The 16542-nt window shown below is 37.4% G+C and overlaps 1 protein-coding gene across 1 annotated transcript in view; it reads left to right on the top strand.

Moving 5' to 3' along the window:
* The window catches only part of LOC149555727 (HSP20-like chaperones superfamily protein), a 47999-nt gene extending 38965 nt beyond the window's left edge, over window positions 1-9034 (top strand). Inside the window, exon 5 of the mRNA XM_089829857.1 lies at window positions 8699-9034. Coding sequence (XP_089685983.1) covers window positions 8699-8782 — 84 coding nt within the window. The 3' untranslated portion in view covers window positions 8783-9034. The remainder of the gene's footprint in view (window positions 1-8698) is intronic.
* The last annotated feature ends 7508 nt before the right edge of the window (window positions 9035-16542 follow it).

The raw sequence follows: 16542 nt of genomic DNA, 5'->3' as shown, positions 1-16542 counted from the left end.
ACCCATGCCAACAATCTATTTTAAGTCTTAAAATTAGTACCTTCTCTTTACATCACTTTGATTCAAAATATGATTTACATGTGTTGCACATATTTTGCCTCGATATTTGTGTTGCCATTTGGTCAACGACCTTTGACATCAGTCTTCTATAGTGGCGTCTCTGATGAATATTATGTTTGAAGGCAGTTAGAAGGTAAATGGCAAAGACTACAATACTTGGAAGTAGCGCATGATGACAATATTTGATTACAGATGTCTTGACAAAAGAGTTTTAAGTAAGACTACTTGTCCTGCAGATGAAGGCAAAGAGCAAGATAAATTTCATGAGAAAAATCGAGAAGCTATCATACTCATTAGACTCTCAATCATTCATGAATGCCTTACGTTCCTTCTAACAAAAATGCTTTAGCAATTTGGAGTCATCTAAAAGGTCTGTATGGAACCTCAAAAAAGAGTTATGCACTCTTCCTAAAGAACATGCTCTTGTTGATCATAATGGATGAACAGGTATCTTTGCAAGATCATCTCAACAAATTCAAGGACATTCGAGATCAGTTGGAAGGCATTGGATGTAAAAAGGAAGAAGACATGGTGATGATCACACTTAAGAGTCTACCATCTTCCTATGAGTACTTTGTTGAAGCTCTAAACATTGCTTCCACCCATTCTAATGTTTCACTTTACGAACTTTGCATAATGCTTCTATAACAAGATCGCTAGAAACAACAATTCGGTAGTGGTTCAAGCCCATCTTCAAACACACAAGCTTTCTGAGCTAAATTCATAAGCAACTATTAGTTCTCTCACTTTTCTTTGTAGTGTCCCGCTAATCCCTCTACTCAATCATCAGAAGGCCCGAAGAAGAAAAATATTTAGTACAACTGCTACCATAGGTTTGGTCATATGAAGTTGGAGTGTTGTAAATGTTAGGTGCTCAAGCCAAGCAATCGAGTTCGTAGCCTCAAGCACATGCTGCGGATCACATTGAGCAGTCTGAGTCTGCCTCTTAAGTCTTCATGGCTAATAGACCTGTAGATCATGTAAAAGCCTATACTCGGTATATTGATTTAGGTGCCTCCCGCTACTTCACTCTTCGCCCGGATTGGTTCACAAATTTTTAGGCATTCTTGGATTCTTTTATTTTTGGAGGGGAAGAGTACACTGTTGCTGAAAAAGGCAATAATAGGTTCAGTCTAGAGGAAAGAAAGTGATTTTACTTGTGTATCGCATTCCAAGAGTGGAACTCAACCTTCTCCTAGTTGGTCAAATTCCGAGACATTATTTTTGGCTAGACGTCACCTTTAGTTCACATTAGTGTAGTATCATTTATCGGGAGACTTAGTCTGCTATTGCTGTGGGACTTGAGGACCATGATCTATTCATACTTGTTAACTCTAGTGATTCTCAGGAGCTTGCTATGGAAAAGCCCATTGCTCCTTTGCTAGTACACTTTGGCATTACTCGTGTGAGCACTTAAATGTGCACTATCTTTCTCAACTTGTTTTGGAAGATCTTGTCATTGGATTGCCAGAGATTCAAACCTTAAGAGTTTGTGAAGCATGTCAAGCTTTGAAGCAACATCGCACTTTGTTTTTTGATGGCAACTCTTGGAGAGCTTCTAATGTACTACAAATGGTCGATGCTGATAACTGTGGACCTATGGTTAGTCCTATTGTTACTGGGTCCAGATATATTTTACTTTTCGTTGATGATTTCTCTCACAACATGTAGGTGTATTTCCTTCATAAAAAATCAGAGGTATTTTGTTTGAAAAGCTCAAAGCCTTTCTATAAAAAGAGTTTGGTCAACATATTTTTACTTGTAGAATTGACATTGTGGGGAAACTCTATTCCTCTGCCTTCCCTCATATTTTTGAACATGGCATAAAGTGCCAATTAACATCATCCTACACCTATCAACAAAATGTTGTCATTGAGTGTAGAAACTGCACAATTACCAAAATGGCCTGGTCATGAATACCAAAAGTGTTCCAAGAAATTTTGGGACGAGGCTGTCGTGTGCTCTAATTTAGTGTGTACAATATAAAAACATTTTAAATACATACGTTATAAATGCCTTATTACTATTATTAATTAATAAATACCATATTAAGCATTAATATTGATCTTATTATTAATCAAGGCAATATCATTAATTAATATTATTCTATATATATTAAATAACAATAAAATAAAATATGACTTACTAATATTAAATTAAATATAATATAACAAGAAATAATTTAAATCATATTACACATATATAATAAATTAATGAATATTTAAATGTTAAATAATATATATAAGTTTTATATGAAATAATATTAATATTCTCATATAATGAATTAGTATAAAATAAGATGTCTTTTAAAATCTAACAGATGTAACCTTTCAAAATACAAGATATATAATTTTTCAATGTAGGAGAACATTAAAAATACATTATCTCTCAATTTCAAATAAAAAGGCAATTGGGAGAGGCCATAGAGAGTGAGGGTCATCACAAAAGCAATCCATGTTGTTATCTATCTTTTTAACCATTCTCCTACATTGGTTGTCAAAATAAGACTCCAGAAGAGGCGTGGTTAGGCCATAAGCCCAAAATCAATCATTTCAAACTATTTGGCTCCACTACTTTTTTTGGGATACCTAATGCTAAATGCACCAAATTAGATGCCAAGAGCCAGAATATCGTGCTAACTAGCTACAATAATAATCACAATGGCTATCGACTGGTGGATATAAAGACTAATCATCTCATCTGTGGTCGTAATGTTGTCTTTGATGAGCAATTGAGGGTCATTTCAACTTTGTCTAGTTATGGATTTAGAGGACCAATCTCTCTAGGTTCAAGACTTGGGTGCTCATCTAACATTAGGTCCACTTCATAAGAGGGCTTTAGCTGAAAGGCTCCAACTATTCCTATTCCTACCTCTCCACTAGTTCTCCCACTAACTCATCCAAACATAGAACTATAACACCTGATTTTCCTCGAGATTCATCTAATCTTCTATTTGATGACGATGATCCCATTGCACAACTTGCTTCTGATTTTGGCATGTCTACTTTCAAATATAAATGGTGGGCTAAGATGATTAGGGATCTTCATGATGATGAGCTCATCTAGGGTAAACTTCTTGGAAGAAGAGAAGACCTTTGGATTTTGTAAATTTTTCTCCAATGGCCAACATTTGCATGTGTACAAGCCTCAAACATACATCAAGGTGAAAGAAATACTGAGTGAGAAGATGCTATGAATATTGAGCATCATAGTCTGTTGAAAAATAACAATTGGATTCTAATAGATTGTCCTTCAAGAAAGAAACCCATCGGATGGAAATGAGTCTACAAAGTCAAATACAAGACTCATCGTACCTTCGATAAGTGCAAGGCTCATCTTGTTGCCAAAGGCTTCTCTGAGCATGAAGAGATTGATTATGTAGAAACCTTTACACCGAGAACAAAGATGAGAACCATTAGATTAGTTCTATCCATGACAACTCATTGTGAATAGATGGTCCGTCAAATGGATTTTAACAGTGCCTTCCTAAATGGTGGTGATATATAGGAAGAGGACTACATGGCACAACCTTCTAGATTCAAGGTTGCTCGTAAAGAACACAATATACTCAAACTGATGAACTCTTTGGCCTCAAACAAGCTCCTTGGGTATGGTAAATAAAAATTGATAAGTACCTTATAGACCATGGTTTCTAGAGGAGTCCTAACTTGAATTTGTATGTCAAAACTAATGCTTGTGACATCATCCTTGTGGTTATTTATGTTGATGATCTGATCATCACTAACAATTCAACATCTTTGATTCAAGAAACTAAACAAAGTTTTTGTACTAATACCTAGGTCTCGAGGTCTGGCAACAATCACATAGTATCTTTATCTCTCAATATAAGTATGCATGGGCTATGTTGCATGAATTCAGAATGTAGGATTGCAAACGTGCATCTACACCTATGGAGTTTGGTCTAAGGTTGTCCTCTAAATCTTTTCTCCTATTGAGAATGAATTCGCGTTCATGCAACTTGTGGGCAATTTGATCTATCTCATCGCCTCTTGACCCGATTTAAGCTTTGTAATGAGTTACATATCCTTCTTCATGCCAACTCCTACTTTAGATCATTGGGCTGCAGCGCAATGCATCCTATTTTATGTCAAGGGTACACTAGACTTTGGTATCCTCTATGGATGCACCAAAGATCTCTAACTCATTGGTTATGTAGATCGTAGTGGGGAGGCTCTATTGATGACAAAAAGTCCACTTTTGGGTACCAATGATATACAAAACCCCAAGTTTAGACATGCCCAAAATAACCCATCTCTATCAATCCTTGAACCATTTTGAGGCTTCTTCTGGAGAGAAGTTGGGAATAGCCTCATTCTGCATAGGCACCCTCTTCTTAGCACGTGGAGCAAAGCTCTTTGAGGTTCCCACTCAGTCCTCCAAGATGGAGATGTACACCTCGTACGCTGCAACGACATCTTCTGGCATGGAGACTTCTTGAGCCTTGCCTGTCGCATGTCCTCATTTCATAGGAATTTGTTGTTGCACAAGAACACGCCTTGATTCATTAATGGGAGTAGTGGATTTAACCATAGTTGGCTTTCTCTTTCTGGAACTCAGCTCCGCACTTTGGGCATGGGCCATCATTAATGGCTAGAGGAAAAGAATGAGTTTCCACCATCCCATCGTGCTACTGGTATGTGGATTGTTGGTGGGTCAACAGAGGACCACACCAATAGTGGTTGCAACTCCCCCAAGCCACCCTTGATCATACACCATGGTTTAAGGCCCGTGTGCAGTTCGACCCCTAACTTGGTCCATTGTACAATCTTATCAAAACCTCCTTATTGCTTGGGAATCAACACATCTCCCACCACTTGCCTAACTTCCAACTTCGACTTCACAACCATCAGTGCCAGAGCCATGAAGAAAGACAAGATGCCCAAGTTTGTCCGAGGCCTCCAGTCATTCAGCAGGTATTCTTCTCTAAACAAAAGCATGATAGCCTCCCAAAAAGAGCTTGTCATCCGACTTGAAGACATTGTGAAATCGCTTAATAATGATTGGCCCATCAAAGGCTTGTTTCTGGCCCGTGGTTTTTAGGGAGAAGTTAACTGCCATGGAACTCAAAGACACAACACTCACAGATTCTCAAGAGCACAGGTTGTAGTGACAGGAAAATGGAGTAGGTATAAATAAAATTGCAGTTCCTCTAGAAAGATTGAATCCTTGAATTCGAAATCATCATGTTGTAATAACTTGCACACAAATCCGTACTTGCTATTCCCATAATTGGCTATGCCATCCTTACATGGCACCTTTGTTTCATTATTGGGGAATTCCCAAGGCTTGGTATGGAGATCGAGGACACCTACCCTTACTTGAAAATGATTGTACCCTAAGTTGTGCCTTGATTGTTATTCATGAGCTTCACACACCTTGGTTAATTGTACATCCTACTGAATCCTGAATCAGTCATAAATCTAGTTCGTGAGGTGAGATATCCATGAACACCTCAGTCATCTCAAAATTGTCATGTGTGGAGCCTTCCATCCCCATGTTGGATAGTTTATCTGCTAGAGAGTTTGCTTCCCTTAGGACATGAGTGATTCTAAATTTGTTGAATTCCTCTAGCAATGTCCTAATCTATTTGATATACTTATCCAAGTACCATGCTTTTGAATTCCCCTTAGCGATGTCGTTTATCACGATTTGGAAGTCACCTTCTAGGTGCAGTTTTTGGATTCTGAGTTTGATCCCCAACATGACTGCATCAACTATGGCCAAGCACTCTGCTTGATTATTCAATCCATCACCCTTCTAGCACTGAGGACCAAAATGCTACCATCCTTTGATCTAGCTACTACTCCTATGCCTAACTGGCTAGGGTTTCCTCTTGATGCCCCGTCAAAATTGATCTTGGTCCATCCACGATCAAGCGGGACCACCTCACATTATCCCTTTTTTAATTTTGGTTTTGGTTTGAAGAGGAATCAACTCTCTGAAGCCCATGAACGCACCAAAAATAATAATAATATTTGTTTATTTAATTAATTTTCAAAATAAATAAATAATAATAAATTTATTTTAAATTTTAAATTTCTGAATTTAATAAATAATAATTTTTTTAAAAATTACATCCAAAAATTAAATTATATTATTTTTTGAAATAACAATAAGCGTACAATTATTATTTCCACGTTCTTGCTCCTCAGTCTGTTCATTTTCTTGTGGCTCTAGTGTAAGCTGTTCTTCCGTGGGTTTACCAGCTTGAGATTTTGATTTTGATTCAGACTTCATCTATTCTATTGAGTTTGATTCTTTTAAGGTCTTCTTCCTTGATCTCCTTCATAGCCATTTTCCTTCTGTACTCATATAGGTCTGTTTTGTTAGGATAATGGTTATCAAGTGCCTTCAAGTACTTATCAAAAGAAACACTGGCTTTGAAATCATTTGGCAACCTTCGATATTGGCCAAAGATTTTGGGGTCCCTAATTTTGTACCTTTCTTTGTTCTGTATTTCTGTCAATAATGGTTTAAGAAAACCTCCCTTCTTTTTTGTAATAACCTTGGCTGAAAATGTTGTATTGGGCTTCTGTAGAACCTTTCATCTCTATCTTCCTTATAAAGTCTTTGATTGGAATGCATTGAACATGTTAGCTTTACCTTGCAGGCAGGATTACAAATCTGATACCCTTTATAATGTCCCCTTTTTAATTCCTTTAGTTCCAAGCCCTAAAACATAGAATATAAACTTGCACAATTGATTATTAATAAGAAACCCTGTATGAACTTGTTAAGTTTATAATTACTATCAAAATTAAATTTATTGAATTGCCTTGGCTACACAGTAAGCTGTCCAGACTTATATCAGGTATTAATGATTTTAGTATTGTCAATTTTTTTCAATTCTACAGCATTTCAATGCCTCTGGTAAATAATTTCTAATTTGCTTGTCTGGGGTTTTCACTCTTTAATTTCTTCTACAAGGAGTTTCATCCTCAGGTTAAATAAAGCATAGTTCCATGCTCCAAAGGAGTAATAATTAAATAATAACAGATGTATTCTTTATATGGCTCCCATTCTCCATGTTCGGTCTCTCTTAGATTTCTTTTTTATTTCCTTCAATAGTCTTGATTCTTCACATGCCCGTTGATCTTGGTAAATTGACTTTATTTCTTTATTAATTTTTATGAGAGCTACCATAGGGGTAGCTCCCTTTGGTTAAAACCAAACAAAAAAATTACAAATATCTGTGCAGGATAAACATTCAGGAAAACAAATCCATATCACCTTTCAAGAACATTTTGAATTTCTACATTTTTACAAGAAATGAGAAAGATATAATGCTTTGAGTCCTGTTGCTTGAGTTTGAACTCCTATAACAGGAATTTGGATGTCTGTAGCATGTTTTCTCATGCCTCTATAAGTTCTGGAATGAGATTGACAACACAGAGTACAAGATCAGACTGTTCTGGTGCCATGTTAAAGTGCCAATCTTACAGTTTAATGAAAGTCTAGGTTATGACTGCAATGATAATTGACTTCATGATTTTATTCACACAACTTGATTTTTACATTGCTCAACATGGCTTTATAAAGCCATTGTTTCCCATTACAAACTTCCCACCACGTAAATTAACAATGATTTTATTAACCAACTAACTATTAACTATCATTTATTCTATTTTTTCATAATTCATTCCAAACTATTATCTATCTATATAAAAATGTAACATTAAACCAACAAAGCATGCAACTATATGAAAGGATAGAAATATGGTCATATATGTATATATTATTGTTATTCAGATATCTAGCAAATCTATATAGGAAATCCTGCCATGGGAAATGAAAGTAAATTGATGAGGAAGCAAACAAATAAAGGGAGGGAAAAAAAGTTAACATCATCCATTAAAAATGAGGAAGCAAAGAAAAAGAACTATAAAAGCAAAGTAAAACCCTGAGGGGGTGAGGAGATCAGAGAGTACACCAGGAAGTCTATTATACAAACCACATGAGGTCAGAGGGATAGAGACCAAGAAGGATGAGAGAAGGCATGGAATGAGGTTAGCAAAGGCAGCTAGGCTGGGCCTATGTCAGCCTTCGTCTTGATAGATTGGAGGGTAGCACTTGATAAGAATGGCGTTTTGGTATTCTCCCTTGAAAAAGTTATATTCTTTGACCAAAACTTGGATTAACAATATTCATTTGATTTGTTATGCGAAATGTTGATAATCAATTTTGAAACTATACGGCAGTGGGATATGTGGTTTGTTTGTGTATTGCCAAAAATAGTTGTATGTATACCTCTTCTGTCATCCAACACTGGCCATTGTGTGATCCTATTTCTCTGCATTGAATTCATTATCTTACATTTTGGATCTCCTGCAAAAGAAGATTCTCTTAATGTTACATTTATGTTTACTATTTATTTTTCATGCTTCTGTTTTTGTGTTTGCTTTTAATAATATGCAGAGCTTCATTTGGATTTTGTATTATAGTCTAATGGCGTTTCATTGTAAATCAATGTTATGGCCAATTAAAGTTCTTTTTGATTTATCAGTTACGTTACTTGATTGTCATTTTAAGTTTCATTTCTAACCATTTATTTCACCCTCAGTTGTCATGCTTCCGATGACAGCATATAATATCTATTTGATTGGTTGTTTGATTTCAGAACCCTGGGTTCGACTTCTCTCAGGCCGAGTTTTCTGGAAATTGCCCTGACCCTAAGACATTTATGGGGGGTGTAAAATATTGAGGCTTAGATTTGGTCTAGAATTTGGCTGGTATTTCTATTTTGAAGAAGTGTTTTAAATCTGTATAATGACATCTATTGATTTTGCTTAATTGGGAGACTGGATAAAAAGTACCAGAATATATTTCTCACAAAGGACCAACAGGCAGCATGTTTATGTATCATACCTGTCAAAATTATTTGTTCGTGTGTGTTATAAGAATGACTTTAATTTACTAATAATATGATTGCAATATACATTAATGAATGTATAAATATGTCTTTATTCAAGTGGACACATTTGTAAGAACTGCTATTCTGTTCAAAATCATCCTGATATTTATTAGTCACAATTACATTATACTGCATCATAGACAACTGAAAAGTTATGATCTTAGTCTTTCGATCTACGCGTAATAATGTAATTTTTTTGTTTTCGTTAAAGACTGGATGTAAAAGCTTTGATGCTTTAAGTATTTGGTGGAAGTAAGCATATATAAAGGGTATGGTTTCAAGGTTATGTCTTATAAAGAATCTGGTAGAAAATTGAATACCCTGGGTGCATGTTCATGAAAAGTATGGCGAGTCCACTCCATAAAACTCACTCCAACGTATATGAAATTCCAAGAGCCTTAATAAAAAGTTTGTGCTCATCCTAGAAACAAACAAAGTTGGTGGGCTAAGAAAATAAAGTTCTGGTTGCAGGCCTAGAACATGTTAAAGTAATTCCATATATTTGGGCTAAGACCAAAGATCTGGTTGCAGGCCTAGAGCATACTAAAGTAATTCCATATATCAAGTTCAATTAAAACTATCCTAATCAAAATAAACTCAATAAGTTTTTTTTTGAAGTTCCGACCTCTCCTAAGACGAATTTGAGAAGTGCTGTTTCCTTTGAGTCTGTGAAAGTTGGAACACAGAAGGCAACCGTTTTATGCACTAAGCTATAGATTGAACATAATCTCTAAAGAGTAGAAGGTGAAAGGCCTCTCTTAATGTATATCAAAGGAAATATGAAGTACAAAGTTTGCAGCAAATTGTATCCATATGCAAATGATGTTCGCTGTAATTAAACAATTACATACATGAGACCTAAAGGGGCAAGATGGGTATATTAGGGACAAAGGAACTCAAACGGTAGGGAGTATGGTTAATTGATATGACGTTGATAGGGAAACCATAAGGGCATCTATATCAGTTTGGATGATGTAATTTTACTTATGTCCATTGCAATAATGGTATATATTGATGGTGACATGCAAGTGCCAACAAATTCCTGGACAAAATAAATATAAACTAAATGTTTTTTGTGTGATTGCATTCTAATCTACCTTCTGCCACTTTCTTCCTTCAAGACTGTTCTAGACATGTGGAATACCATCTCTATTTATTATTTTACCACATCACCAGACATTTAGAATTGGTAATAGGAGCTCATAACAGTGTAAGCCATTTTAACAACTACAAGGTGGTTTGTTTCCATTTAATAAGGCCTCTGCAATCTTCCACACATTATGGCATGAACTATTTGATCTAGGCATAGAAAGAGGGTTGAATGAATGAAAGTATTTTTGTGCGGCCCAAAAATAGATGAGTGAAATGCTTGTGAAGCATAAAACAGAAACAAATATAAGATAAATGAGATGCTACAAGTTGGAGATATCATTATTAACTGGTTCACTTTAAAGTTTAGGTATAATAATAATTATTAACTGGAGATATCATTTTTTAAAGATACATGCCACAATCAGGTCTTCGTTCACATTAATGTTTAGGTATAATAATAATTCTCCTAAAAATCTAACATGCTTGTAGGCTCTGTGCTTATTACGTTGATGGAGAAGCGAAAGTTTCCAATTTGGATTGTATACTCTATGCTTTCCCATGTTCAAAAGAAATAGCCTCCTTATTTATAAGAATCCTTTCTCATGATAAGGCATTGCTGACCAAAGGTTCATAAGAAATAGCTTCCTTATAAGAATCCTTTCTCATGAAAAGGAATTGCTGACCAAAGGTTCATGAACCTTCATTTATGAACTTCCATGGACCCCATTTGAAATATTCTTATGTATAGACAAATGCAAATTGTTTTATTATCTTCCTACTTGAAATATATTGTAATTTTGTTCTCGCCTCTCACATATCCGTTTGCAAAGAACCATGTATTAATTCTTGAATTCCATCCTCTTACCCTTACCGCAACTGGAGTTTAATTTTGTGGTAGATACTCTACTTCCACTATAACTCCTATTAAGAGGGACCCAAAGTGTTGATCTTACTGTGTAGTTTACCCACCAAAATATTTAGGCCTTATTTGAGATGAAAACACTTTACCTACTAGAGCACTAGTAAGGAACATAATATTTGTGAAAATGCACATCCAAAGCCTCATGGCTGCATTCCAATCACCAACAACAATTTCTGCTTCATTAGGTCATGAATGCATAAATTGCAGACTTCTTATCAATCAATACAAGTAGCATATGCATCAGTACACTCGGTTCTTCCTACCAAGCATTACCCAATCATCAAATAATCATATATGTCAAAAATTAAATACTAATTATCCTTATTATATTTTTTGTAGCCTCACCTTCGTCAAATTGCAAATGAGCAAAACATGCACCTCATCTAGAAACTTGTGGCATGTCTTTGTGTTTGCCTTATTAGCTATATATACATCTTCATTATTTACCAAATTATCCATCAAATTTCCTTTCCTTTAGATATGATTTTTTTTTCTGTTATCCTTTGTAGTGCACATGGTGGGTGGATGACACTATGTTGACAGTTGTTCTTCTTGGCACCTGCATTTGATTTGGTCAATTGAATAGAGTTCTATGCTCTACATGGTAACTCTTGGCCTTGTGTTTTCTAGTTTGTCTCCTTTTGTTGTAATATGTTGTCTATGTGCCACCTGTGGCCTCCATCTTAATCCAGTACACTAGTTTGTGTTGTTCCTTTCACAACCCTTTGGTTGCCAATCTATAAGGGTCAGCCCCCTTGTTAGGGTGTTGCTAATATCAAAAGTAATATCTCCCTGTAGTTGCTCATTAGTTCCAAACTATGTGAGATAATCATGTCAAAAAGCTAGGATTTACAAGCTTCCTTCTTGATATGCTCAATTACTAATTTGGAGTCCTTTTCTAGTTTTATGTAGCTCCAACTACAATTCCATGATTCCAGTAGTCCCCATGACAGGGCTCTAACTTTTGCCATGTTTGTCTTGATTTCAAAGTTAAGGGATGAAATTGAGTAATGATTGAAATCCCTTGTTTGTGAATATGTGTCCAATTCTATCATTGGCTAGTGATGCCCACTAGATATCTATAAGAATTCATTGGGTTTATGCGGCTGAACTTGATATGTATGTCTTGTTTATTTTATGACACGATCATTTTCATTCTAACTACCTAAAATTTAGCCATGCTTTCTGTAACATCATACATCATTGGTTAAATATTAATGGAATTATTTTTAAAAGCTTGTTCAAAAAATATTAAATCAGCTACCCCATTGCCCATATGCTATCCATAGTCGTATCACTTTTCTACCTTTAGGGATGTCTTGGACACAAACACCTTTCCACATTTAAAGGTTGTCTAATTTTAGGGGCCATGTGACCCAAACATCTTTCCATCTTGGAAGGCGATTCACCTTTTGTGGACACACCACTTTCACTTTTCCACCTTGGGTGGGTGATACATCCTCTCATTGATTATCACATCCTAAGATTATGACAATTGTCATCATCTTTCACAGTCTTATGTTCTGACCTTGGTCTATTCAACCAAGGGGTACCCTTTACAGGTATTTGAAGTTTGGAGGTGTGGTAGCAATCTAAACATCATAATTATCTAGGCAACTTTCAAACAGTAATATTTTAGTACCATCTAAGCTCCTATACATGATATTCTCTTACATTGCCCATCATGGGAACTTTATGATCAAAAAATGATAAGGGTGTTGCATTATAGTTTATTTTAGTTGTAATTTTTTAAAAACTAGAGTCATTGTCACAATTTAAACCTTTATCATGTTTACTTTATATATGTTGCACCTTCTCAAGGTATGCATTTTCACCTTGAAGACTATTAGTTATTGATACCAAACACTATATTTATAGTCAACTAGTTTGTGGCTAAAAGTTTTGAAATTCAAAGATTATAATAAAATCTCAATATAAAATGAAGGGTAAAAATTAGGTAACGAACACAAGAGGATTGCAGTTTTAGCCAAGGAAGAATGGGGAAGTATTATACATGTTGAGATAAGAGGATCCAAATTATCAATTTATATGGTTGAGAATAACATATAATGTTGTATCAATTTGTTTGGTTGCATGATACTTAGGTCCTTAAAACTCCCAAATTTATAAAAAGAAGAGGCTTGACAATGAAAAACTTTATGAAATTAATACTTGTAGTGGGTGATTTTTATGCAAGGACAAGAAACAATTAGGCCATTCAATTTGATAACAAGAAGGGAGGAGATGACAATCCACAATGGTTAGAGGAAATCACAGACGAGGCTGGATTTTAGCTTATGCCTAGGTTAAGCCTTCTCCCTTAGAATCTCCAACCACGTGTGGCATTGGTGATCCCTACTTCTGACTCCCCATATCGTTCAACCATTTTTGTTCACCCAGACTACATCTCTCCCAAAACTTCATCACGTGCCCACACACTTGACTACCTAAACAAACACCCTTGCGGAATAGAAGTGCTTGCTAAACCACTTTGTACTTTGGTTCTCTTCCTTTACTGCTCAACGCATGCAACCTTGAGCTACAAGCTCTACTCTTGTTCAACCCCAGGCTGAACCCCTGCTTAGCCCTTGTGATATCTTCGCCTCGACATCCCCCATAAGACCACCTTACTCCAATACAGGCCATATGCGATCTCAACTCCTTGAGTCTCTTGGTCACCCTTGATCATCCTTGAGTCTCTTGGTCACCCTTGTTCAACCCCAGGCTGAACCTCTGCTTAGCCCTTGTGATATCTTTGCCTCGACGTCCCCCATAAGACCACCTTACTCCAATACAGGCCATATGCGATCTCAACTCCTTGAGTCTCTTGGTCACCCTTGATCATCCTTGATCTTCATAACACCACTCTTAGAATGCACAGAACTACAACTCCCCTTGTTTAACTTTGCTGACTACCTAAGCCCAACACTGCACCACTACATTGAGAACCACTTATGACTCTCTTACACACTGGCCGACTTAGACCACTGAGTCCTCCCTAGCTCACTATGCATACTTCCAAAGTATACTCGACACCACCACAACACCTTAGAACATTCTAGAGTCCTCTAGTCCAATCTTTCATGTTGCCTTAACACGACTCTATCTCCACGACCTTCCATCTCTTGTCAGTCTCCCTAGCTCCCTAGGAGCCTTGAAACCCAACCCTTGTTCCCCACAGAACTGTTGACTGCCTTAGCCAAACTCTGAATCCAAACACCGAGCCCCGACTGCCTCAACATCATGTCTATGTCTACATGCCCTCGTTGGTGAACACCTTGTCCTTGTGCATTCGATGCACTCGAACCAAGCCCTTCATGCATCCATGCAATCTTACCCAATCCACGGATCCCTTTGCAACACAAGACCTACTTGAGTTCCACACCCTAGCTCCATGATCCACTCAATCTCTTGGACGTTGTGCTCCATTTCCAACTCGACTATGCCACCATAGCTTCACCTCTGAATCACTTCACCCATTTCGATCATGCACCACAAGCCATTGCGTTTAGCCATCCATCATGACTCACCTCCTTGAGTCATGTCCAACAACTACCTCTTCGGATACTTGATATGGATCTGCCTCATGACTTTGCTCACCATGAGCACTATCTCGAAACACTAACATTCCAATCACCATATTGGACCACCATGGTCTTTGAGATCCCATCCCAATGCAAACCCACTCAACCAAGCACCCTGGATGTGCACCCAATGCCACACCCCTTTGATACTGCTCTGCATAGATATCTGGCTCCACAACACATCCCCCACATAGCTAACCATAGGCCCCCAACGCTCCTACTCAAACAAACCACTTACCTCCTACCACAGGATTATGTACTCCACTTCCCCTGCTTTCAGACTTCAGACAACCTCCAAGGAGTTATCCAACATTGGCTCAGCTACTCTGCTTCACTAAGTTAGGGAGCCTTGTCTTGTCGCCAAACCTCACCACGTCATGATAAGGTGGAGCTACTCTTCTTCACTCCACTAACTATTTGGCACCTCTATCTCATTCAGAGAATAGAGGGAAGGACTACTCTTCTTCATCCCTCTTGAGGGAGGTCGAATATCCAAGCCGACCTTGATGTACACTAGCACTTACCCTCTGCGATTACACCTCAGCTCAGCTCCACGCCTCGCCTACGTCACAACTATGCTAGAGGGAACATCTCGTAGCATAGCCCCAGGATTGTACCTCGGCTTGATTCCACACTGTGCCTACACCGCAACTATGTTGGAGGGAGCATCTTGCAACACAATCCCAAAGGATACACCTCGGATCATGTCCATGGCAAGATCCTACACCATAACTATGTTTGCCCAGCACACAACATAGTCCCATCTTGCTCCTTGGCTTGGCCCATGCCTCACCTACACCACACTTGTATGCACCTAGCTTTTCCGCACGTGCCCATAGCATTTGAGTTTCATCTTGTGAATTGACAGCCCCTGACATCCTCCCCCACTCTAAAATAGGTGATGTCCTCGACACCAACAACCACTACCACAACTTGTCGAGCGGATCTACAGATGTCCTTGTATTTCAAACACTGACTATCATCATGACCATTAAACCTCAGTGCACACCTTTTGTTACCATAACATACTCGGTGCTATTAGCATCCTAGACACTGAACCTCTTGCATGAATCCACTCCAAGTCTCACTTCAACTAAGCTGGCAATCCTCGATGACACCTTGAGAACTCCACACTACTGTTTTGTCTCTGCTCAGCCACCTTTTTGTCATCTGCTGACAACCCAGATTATGTCTTCCACCTTCAACTGCCCAAGACTCCATTCTTGACATCCACTGAAAGACAAGCTTGCCACCACCTCGATGTAGAGGCCCAAACTGCTTTCCCAAGTTCGCATGTTCAACATTCGGCCTCACTGACTTCCTGTTGTGCCATGTGGAAAGTGATTCACAAGATGGACAAGAGAATGTATCTCATTTTGGGCTTCATCTTCTAGGTATTTGTAGGTTGTATGATTTGGTTCATTGTGATGGAATGCAAAGATGGTCACATTCTATAGGTGTTACTTGTAAAACATACAATCGGCAAAGTGTTGTGGATGATGTTTATTACTCTCAAAATTCTACCTCTAGTATGCTATATTTTAATGTTGGGACTTCCCCTTTTGAGTTGAAAGCTAACCATGGGCCTCTTTTGTGAAATTTGGTGTCCACAATTATAATTCTTAGAAAAGTGAGGGTGGTCTCTTTGCCTAAGAAAGGTAATTCACAAGGAAAAATCATCAGTAGTCAAGAAAATCAGGAGATATTATAGTTTTACTTTGGATCATCATCTTCAAATGGCAAAAGATGACTCTTCGTAGAAGGATGTAAGGGAAAATAAAGACCACAAATATAGTAGCCTACTAGTGCCATTAATTCATAAAGCTCTTCTTGACCTAAGAAAGTAACTAACAACACTTTTCCTTGTACCCATGGTATGACAAAGATTGCAAGGAAACAAAAAGAATAGTCAAAGAGCTTGAATCAAACATGGAAAGCAAAATAATATATGA

This window comes from Cupressus sempervirens, chromosome 5 (genome assembly GCF_028749045.1).
Source record: "Cupressus sempervirens isolate cs-2001-9-10 chromosome 5, ASM2874904v1, whole genome shotgun sequence".
Lineage (NCBI taxonomy): Eukaryota > Viridiplantae > Streptophyta > Pinopsida > Cupressales > Cupressaceae > Cupressus > Cupressus sempervirens.
The sequence above is the reverse complement of the archived record's forward strand: the minus strand, read 5'-3'. Positions and strand labels throughout refer to the sequence as shown.